The sequence below is a fragment of the Pseudopipra pipra genome, chromosome 2 (assembly GCF_036250125.1).
Source record: "Pseudopipra pipra isolate bDixPip1 chromosome 2, bDixPip1.hap1, whole genome shotgun sequence".
NCBI lineage: Eukaryota > Metazoa > Chordata > Aves > Passeriformes > Pipridae > Pseudopipra > Pseudopipra pipra.
Window position 1 is genome coordinate 17,078,702 of NC_087550.1, and position 8,987 is coordinate 17,087,688.

General features: G+C 47.9%; 1 protein-coding gene across 1 annotated transcript; it reads right to left on the reverse strand.

Annotated features, from left to right (window-relative positions):
• Positions 1 to 650: 650 nt before the first annotated feature.
• Positions 651 to 6,673, reverse strand: SPCS2 (signal peptidase complex subunit 2). The gene is made up of 5 exons (XM_064644090.1): positions 6,539 to 6,673; positions 2,857 to 2,940; positions 2,386 to 2,550; positions 1,265 to 1,395; positions 651 to 909 (listed from the first exon to the last, which is right to left on the reverse strand). The coding sequence occupies exons 1-5, from the start codon at positions 6,656 to 6,658 to the stop codon at positions 723 to 725; spliced, it is 687 nt and encodes a 228-aa protein (XP_064500160.1). The 5' UTR covers positions 6,659 to 6,673; the 3' UTR covers positions 651 to 722.
• Between the last annotated feature and the right edge of the window lie 2,314 nt (positions 6,674 to 8,987).

Genomic DNA, 8,987 nt, shown 5'->3' on the forward strand with positions numbered 1-8,987 from the left:
ATTCCCTCTCTGGCCTCCACCTCCCCTGAAACACCCCAGAGATGCTCCAGGACACATTTGATGTCTGTTCTTCCCTTTTATTGAAAAAAAAACCTCAAAAAATCTTTTAAAAAATGCCAGCTTATAGAAGGGACACGCAGGACAGGAGATGCCACAAGGAAACAGCGGGGCAGACAGACAGACACAGCTTGGAAAACCTCTTTTACACCTTTTTGAGAAGCTTTGTGGCCAAACACACAGAAGTAGCATATTTTATTCCCTCCCTCCTCCAACACATAAAAGGTTTTTATATAAAACAATCCTCTATCCCCACTTAGATAAATACAAAAATAAAGAAAACTCGTTTGCCAGGGGACGGTTGTTTCACAGAAGAGTTTTGTCCTGAATTCCTAACACAGAAGGGAAAGGTGGGATTAGTAAAACGCCCCTCGGACATGGAGCCATGTGATAAAGCACTGCCGGGTACAGCGGAGGAAGCTGGGGCGGCATCAGTGATGTGTCTCCCCTCACGGGGGTCCCCAAAATCCAACTTCAGGGTCAGCCCTGCAGGCACACAGCCCAAGCTTAGCCATGAGCTTCACGAAATCTTGGATCCAAGATTAAAAATCCAAAAATGGGATAGGATTTCAGGACAAAAACAGAGGCCATGATTCACTTTCTTTGCCATTTGACTTTATTGGTGTTAACTCAGCACGTTCCCGGGAGGTGAGCGGTGTCTGACATCATTTTGTTTTCCTCTCCAGGGCCAGACTATCGTGGAGCTTGGACACCTCTGGCTCGTAGGCTTCCATGACTAATGTCCCGTTGTTATCGAAGAACTTCGCGATGGATTTGGTGAACTCGGCTTCCCTCTGCTGCTTGGTTTTACCGCTGATGAACGTCAGCTTCAGGGTGTACTTGTCATCAAACCTGCAGGGAGAGCAGAGAGGTCTCAGAGCAGGATCCCAGCTGGAATCAGCTGAGGAGAAAGAAATCCTCCTCTTATTTAAGGGGAAAATCCTCCCAGACTGGAGTCCCCACCTGGGCACCCACAGCTACAATTAACACAATTTTATGTTCTGTGATTAAATCACGGGGATTAAAGAGAAGCAAAACCCATTTGCGGCAGAAAACCACTCGGTGCCGTTTCTAGACCAGGACACGGATTTTTGATAGAGATTTGTAGGTTTGGAAAGGAAAGGGAGTATTTAGGGTGGTGCTCTGGAGTGATAGGGATGGAAATGGTGCCTTCTGGCTAAGCCTGGGATGTTGGAACAAAGGATACCGTTTGAGGCTGGAGGAGAGTTGCCAAACATCGTCGGGGTCCATCCCTGCCGGGTCTTTTCTGTGAGCCACGAGGAAAATACTCTTCTCCTTGTATGAGGTGTAGATGGTCAGGATTCCCATCATCACAAAATATGTGCAGAGAAAGTTAAGGAAATCAGGGGAGTTGCAAGGACAGGGAGAGAAGTCACTCGGATTCTCCTCAGACAGGTTGTTTAACCACCTCTTGTGACACTCCATTCTCATGCTTGGCTGATGCCTCATTAGCATGAGAAATTAATAATAAATTCTTAACTTTAATAATAACAAAATTAATTTATTATTAACTCCCTGGAAGCATCCAAGGTCAGGTTGGATGGGGCTTGGAACAACCTGGTCTAGTAAAAAATGTCCCAGCCCATGGCAGGGGTTGGAGCTGGATGGTCTTTAAGGTCCCTTCCAACCCAAACCAGTCTGAGATTCTCTAACATTTGCTGGGAGATAGTGGGAAAACCTGAGACTGAATGAGCCACAGAAAGAATCACTGTGAGTTCCTCCTAAGCACAGACGAAGCAATTCATCCTTCTCATTTTTGGAATTAAATAATTTCAAGTGCTGCAAGACCCAGTGTTTGTGCTGAAAGCCGACCAGAACAGCCTGGAACAACGAAATGCCTTAGAATAATGGAACTGTTTAGGTTGGAAAAGGCCTCTAAGACTACTTAAGTCCAACTGTTCCCCCAACCCTGCCAAGGCCACCACTAATCCTTCACCTTCTTGAACCTCCCAAAGTGGCCTCAGCCCATGGATCCAGCCTGTCCAGATCCCTCTGCAGAGGTGCCGCAAGAATTCCCTCTGTTCCACTTTTCCCTCTCAGTATCTGACTTGTGATATTAGGGAAGAGCAGACATGTCTGTAACCACACCATGGATGGAGTAAGAGAATTATTTGCCCTGAGGTCACCCAAATGTAGGTGCATCACACCCAGACAGGCAGGAATTTTCCCATCACATGAAAAACTGTCTGATTATCAGCTGACCTCGGGACAAAAAATTCCCATAGGACTGAAAATGGGAGAGACAAGGGTTTTCTTCATGAGGAAAATCAAACCCTTTTGGTAGAAGTGAGACAACATTTCTAAAGGATATGAGACAACACAAAAGGCAAGGACGGGTTTGGATTCAGGGAAAGGGTGCAGGTAATCCCAAATCAAAGCAACAATTGCAAAGAGACAAGAGATTGTGCAGATGAGGAGGCGGCCGTCGATCAAACGGAAATTTTCCACATATTTGTACTTTTCCAGGAGAACCTGTGGGAGAAAATGGGTGGCTGAGTTTATTTTGTGCTTTCCATGAATCTGACAAACTGTTTCTGGGAAAGGTTTAGAGGAAACAACCTCCATGAGTCAGGTAAACTGAGCAGAAAGTTCATGGAGAATTAATGTCAGGCATCCTGATAATTTGCTGATTAACACCGGGAATTAAGCACAATCCATGGGAATCACAAGAGATGCTACAGGCCCGGCATGGATAAGGGCACAATCAACCCAAAAAAAGTAGAAAAGAAAATAAGAGAGTTTTCCAAGAAGGAAAAAATCAGCAGTGGCAGAAGGTACCTTTTTGGCAGAGTCATCCAGGGAATTTTTCACGGCCGAACCGTCCCATTTGTCAATTTTTACTGGCTTGTCATCGATCTTCCACTGCAAAGGAAACCATAGGGAGTGAGGAAAATTTCATCCTGGTGCCCTTGTTCCTGTCCTGAACATAAAGACAGAAGCCAAACCAGAGAGCAGCTGCCTGTTTGGGAAAACCTCAGTGGAGACAGAGGGAATCTGGGACCCAAAAGCCCCCTCAGCACCACCGAACCTGTTCCCCGTGCAGGTTCCAGCTCATTCACCTTGTCACCGGTTTGAAGGGGCTTTCTACATCAGATTTACTCTACATTTGCTTCTACATTTGCTGCCATCCCCAGATTGTGACTGAATTCCTGCCTTTGAATGTATTCCTGCTGTTACATATGGACTCTTCGATGACAGGAGGAAAATTCCAAGAACCCCCAACTATCCCGTGTACAAGGGGAGAACTAAAAGGCACAAACAAGAAATGAAGTTTCAGTCAAACCGTCCTCCAGAATGAAAACAAAAGCTTCTGTTGCTCTTCCATATTCAGGTCTTCCTTGGAAATAGGTCCCTGCCCAATAACAATTCCCAGATACAACAGCCTAGCTTTTCCAAGGGTTCACCTTCCCCTGAACTATATTATTTTTTGAGCCCTGTGTATTTTAAGTTATTCCTTATTTCAGCTGAGTGACTGGAGATGGAATTTTAGCTGCCAGTAGAGCAATCCTCAATTTCCCTCATGTTATTTCCTGCTCCTACAGCTCCTGAGTTGGATTATTAACTCCCAGTCCAAAGAGCTCCTTTCCCTTCTCTGGAAGGAATAAACCCACTTTAAAATATGATGTAAAACTCCATCTACTTCCCAAAAAGTTCAATTATACTCCACTCTCTGCAGGTAGGAATTATCAGGCACACAGTGTATCCTGTGTGTATCCATGAGGTTTATGAGGCACAAAAGCAGAGGGATTTAAAAATAATGGAGAACTGGGACAGAGTTCAGTGTAAGGTACAAAATATTTTAGGTTTTCTTTTTTTGAAGCATTTTCTTGCAGGGTTAATTAGCACACATGGTAATTAGAAATGCCATGAAAGAATAGGAAAGAATTCTTTCAATTATTTATTTTTCCTTATAAAAGCACCTACAACAGTGGAATTGCCAAAGTTTAAAGTGTCAAGGGGGTGTCAAAAAATATTTTTTTTCCTAAGCAATGAATTGGAAGTCTTTGACTAACACCACCAACACCCAACCCCTCTTGCCTTATCCCACAGAGAAATCAAAATGCTTCCAAGAAACCCATCCAGGCTTGACCTCACTGCTCCCAGTTATCCAGTTAGAGGACTTTGGAAAGGAGCTCCAAAGGCTTCCAAATTAAAACTCAGACTTTGGTTCCAGCCTGATGGAGAAAAGAAGAAACCAACCAGTTCAAAACACAGGTTTTTTTAAGTTTGGGTGTCTTTTGACACAAACTGAACTTTTTGTCCCCAAGGATTATTCCTTGTGCTGCTTTACATTCCATTCAGTTTTAGCTTGGGTACCTGGCTTGGCTCTTTAAATATTCCACCGGAGTTTCTGGCACACATTTGGAACTACAAACATCAATAACCAAGTCATAAAGTAAAAACAGGTTTGTTGCTACTGTAAGAGGAACAGCAGTGTAAAAACTCTTAACGGGGAACAGCATTTCTGTGTCTAATCCGTGTTTTCTATGACAAGGATGAAAAGAAAGGAACCCCTCCTTTCTAAAATCAGGAATTTTTCAGACTGGGACCCAAGAGGCTGGAAGGGCCTTAGTGGATGATGCACTGCTGGGGCACAGAAGGCAGCTGGTGTTCAGGAAGTAGTTTTAGTCCTGGACACAGCTCTTGGTGTTGTGCTTAAATGGGTATTAATTAGATTAATTCAATTAGTTTAAATGGGAGAAATCCCAAGGGGTTTCCCGAGGAGGACTGTGGCCACAGCATCCTGAATTCTGTGTCTGCGCACGCTTAGGTGGCCCTGGATGAGCAGGGAATGCTCAGGAATAGCTTCCCAGTTAGCACAAAGTCTTCAAGGACATGAGAAAGATGAAAAAAATGGAATAGTTAAACCACAAATCTCCCTAAATTCCCCCTGATTTAACTTTTCAGGGAAGCACAGAAAGGTAAACAAGCAACATGTCCTAAGGCTTCAAAGCCTCGCTGGTTATCAGTTATTTCCCTGCTAGGGAAAAACTGGAACAGATTATGGACTTAAGGCCACAATTCTTCAGGTGGTTCCTCACCAATGGATAGAAGAGTTCACAGAAATGACCAGCGTTCCCTCAGGCAGAGAGAGGAAATGAAGGCACACAGGGAAAGGGAGGAACATTCCCAAGCGTGTGTGTTCTTGGGGTAGAAACTCCTCAGTGGTTTCTCCCCAGAGGATTCAGTGTATTTCCCTTCCCAATGACTCCTGTTTTTTATCCCTCAGCATCCACAGAGCACAGCAGGAAGAACAGGAATGCCTTGGGAGCAGGGTGTTTCCATGAGTTCTGGAAGTTTAACCACAAATGGAGAGCTGAGCACGTTTGCAAAGACAATGCCCTAAAAGCACTCACTTAACACCTTAAGTCTACTGTGCCAAAGGAAAACCATGGAATTCTTAGGGATATGAGGAAAACATCATCTCAAACAGGTGCAGGAAAACTATACACTTTAGGAATGATTAATATATCACTGAAAATCCCAGTGTTTCCAACTGCAAGTGCCTGTGTTTTAGAGTTCAGTAGAAGTTGCCAAGTCCACCCCTCTGGAGATACCTCCATAGATACAGACACGACCAATTCCATCTCCTTGGGAAGCACAAAAAGAGCCTCTAGGTCTTTAATTCCAGTTCCCAGGCTGCCAAAGATCCCCAGAATGACAACACCTGGACACTGAGCTGAGACCAAAGCTAATCCAAAACCAAGGTACTTTACACTACTGGGATGAGATTGGGATTGTCAGCTCTGCTCCCCTTGACATCTCAGAGAATCATGGAATATCCTGAGCTGGAAGGGACCTACAAGGATCACCGAGTCCAACTCCTGGGCCTGGGGATGCTCAAAGATGAGGATGCTCAGGGATGGGGGGCTGCCCAGGATGAGGAGGGAATGCCCAGGATGAGGGAGGGGATACCCAGGATGAGGATGCTCAGGATGAGGGGCTGGATGCCCAGGGACAAGGTGGGGAGATAGGAAGGAAGGAAGGAAGGGTGGGATGCTCAGGAATGAGAGGGTTGATGCTCAGAAATGAAGGACGGATGTTCAGGGATGAGGGAGGGATACCGAGGATGAGGAGGGGGTGCTTAAGGATGAGGACGTTCAGGGATGAGGAGGGGGAATGCCCAGGACTAAAGGATGGATGCCCAGGAATGAGGCAGGGATGCCCAGGGGTGAAGGATGGATGCCCAGGGATGAAGGATGGATGCCCAGGCATGAGGCGGAGATGCCCAGGGGTGAAGGATGGATGCCCAAGGATAAGGGGGGATGCCCAGGGATGAGGCAGGGATGCCCAGGAGTGAAGGAGGGATGCTGAGGGATGAAGGGAGGGATGCCCCAGGGGTAAGGGGAGGATGCCTAGGGATGAAGGCTGGATGCCCAGGGTTGGCGGGGGGATGCCCAGGGGCCCGGCCGGGGCAGGGGGACGGTCGGGGCGGGCCCAGGAGCCCCGCCCGCGGTACCTTGTCCAGGAGCCCGTTCCGGCCGCTTTTGGCCGCCATCTTCTCACTGCCTCCGCCCCCGTCCCGTCCGCGACACCTGGGCGCTCCCGATTGGCCGCGCGGGAGGAAGTCCCGCCCCATCCCTCGCGCGCGCCGCGAGGCACACTGGGAAATGTAGTCCGTTCCTCGGTCACTCCTGTAGGGGTCGGGGTGTTCAAATAATGGAATCATGGAATGGTTTGGTTGGGAAGGAACTTAAATCCCATCCAGTTCTATGGGCAGGGACACTAGACCAGGTTGCTCTAAGCCCTGTTCAACTCCAAAAGAGCTGTCTGCAGTCCCCATCCCTGGAAGGATTTAACAGCCGTGTGGATGTGGCTCTTAGGGACATGGGTTAGTCGTGGCCTTGGCAGTGCTGGGGGAACTGGATGACCTTGAAGATTTTTTCCAACCCCAACTATTCCATGATCTTCAACAGATCTGGCCACGCCACAGGATGCTGTTTATCCATCGTTAATTAGACCCTTCATGTGGAGCTGCCATGCCAAGGAATCTGCTGTTTTCCACTGCTGGAGAGGAGATGCTGAGCTGGATATCCACTTGGACTGATTCAATTTAGCTGCTTCAATGTAGGGTATCAGTTTTCCATTAAAGGAATGACAACATCCCGGCAGATGCATCTTCCTGCAGTGACAGCAAATGATGGGGTTTCATCTGTCCCTGCTCCAGCCTGTTATTAATGAGCCTCTTTGTACCTGCAGCTCTGCTTGGGAAGGTTTCCATATCCAGAGGTTTTGTCTCTGGGAGACCCTTATCTGTCAGACCCAAGTGTCTCCATGGACCTCTCCCATTTTTGCTGGAGAGAGAGAACCCGGCAGGGATGGCTCTGGATTTGGGGGCTGACAGCTGCTTCCATCAGCTGGTGCGGAGCAGACTTTCAAATGAAGCCCCAAATCTTTGTGATTCACTCGGCTGCTTCCCTGTTTAGTCTCCCTGGAATTGTGAATGGGACTGAGTGGAAGCAAACAGCCTCCTGTCAAACCTGGGAATTCAGCTCCAGCCCCAGGCATTTGCTGATCTCCAGGTCTCATTTGAGAAATGGCTGTTGCTCTCCTCATTTTCCCTTCTCTGCCCCAAATCCATCCTTTGTTCCCAGCGCAGCAGCACTGGGAAAGGCTGTGGATCAGCTCCCTCAGTTTAATATGGGATTTTGTGATTCACATGCCCCTCTGTGGGGTTTGGGCACAGCACAGACTTTCTGGCATTCCTCTGGTGCTCCCAGTGCTCCCAGCTGGAGGTGGGAATTTGTTCTGGCTCATCCTGGCTCTGCCAAGACATTCCTGGAGGAAATCATATAATGTGAGAGGAAAGGGAGTGGGAGAGGTTTAGGCACAAGTCCCTGAGCACCCTCTGGCAGCAATACCGACCACTTCAGCAGGAGAGCACGGAGCTGGAAACCAAGAAAGGACAGCTTGAATGTGTCCTGCTGCAGATGACAGGTATCCAGACGGGATGAGGGGTATAAAAGGTATGGGACAAGGGTCAGTAATAAATTTAAACTCTAAGAGGGGAGATTTAAATTAGATATTGGGAAGGAATTCTTCCCTGTGAGAGTGGTAAGGCACTGGCACAGGTTGCCCAGAGAAGCTACGACTGCCCCATCCCTAGAAGCGTTCATAGCCAGGTTGGACAGGGCTTGGAGCACCTGGGTTAGTGGAAGGTGTCCCATAGCAGGGGGACGGAGCAGATGATCTTTAAGGTCCCTCCCAACACCAAACCAGCCTGTGATTCCATGATGAAGATGAGGCTGAGTGTGCTCCCACTGTGGCAGCCTCCTGGATGTCCGTGAAGGGAAGACAAAGACTGAACGCCCTCATCCCAGCACACGGCTGGACCCTGATGCTGTGGCTACAGAGGGGCAAATGGCACACAGTTACTGCTGGGGTCCCTTGGATTCACAGCTGGATTAACCCCACCTCAAACCCAGCTGTTGGGAGATCAGCCTTGGAGTAAAAGTGAGTGTGCCCCAACATGAAGTAGGACTTGGATATCTTCCATGTTTTATCTCCATCCCAGCTCCAATGGTGGTTCCATCTGGAACTGCCAGTGCAAGCAGAACCTGATACTTAAGAGTGCTCTTTTCCCTGCACTGGCTGGGGAAGAGAGGAGGGAAGAGAGGCAAGAAATTAAGGCACCTTTTGCAGCTAATAGTAAATAACCCAGCACATCTACCTTCCCTTTGGAATTACTCAGGATCACTGGTGCCTTTACTTTTGAGGCTCCCGTGTTTCATGTGTGTTCCAGGATAGAACTGGATCCCTGTCCTGTGGGGATGGAAGAGAGCTGAGCCATCCAAGGAGCCATCCCATCACTCTGCTCACAACCCTGGCCTCCTAAAGAGGGAATCCAGCCCCAGGGCAGGTCTGGAGGCAGGAGGAGCAATTCCACATGGTGTACGAGATCCCCCCTG

Excerpts from the sequence above, each read along its gene's own strand:
- SPCS2 (XM_064644090.1), bottom strand. The coding sequence starts at position 6,658 with ATGGGGCGGGACTTCCTCCCGCGCGGCCAATCGGGAGCGCCCAGGTGT. Across the intron at positions 2,941-6,538 it reads GGAACGGGCTCCTGGACAAG|TGGAAGATCGATGACAAGCC; the intron begins GTACCGCGGGCG and ends TTTCCTTTGCAG. Across the intron at positions 910-1,264 it reads CTCTCCTCCAGCCTCAAACG|GTTTGATGACAAGTACACCC; the intron begins GTATCCTTTGTT and ends CTCTCCCTGCAG.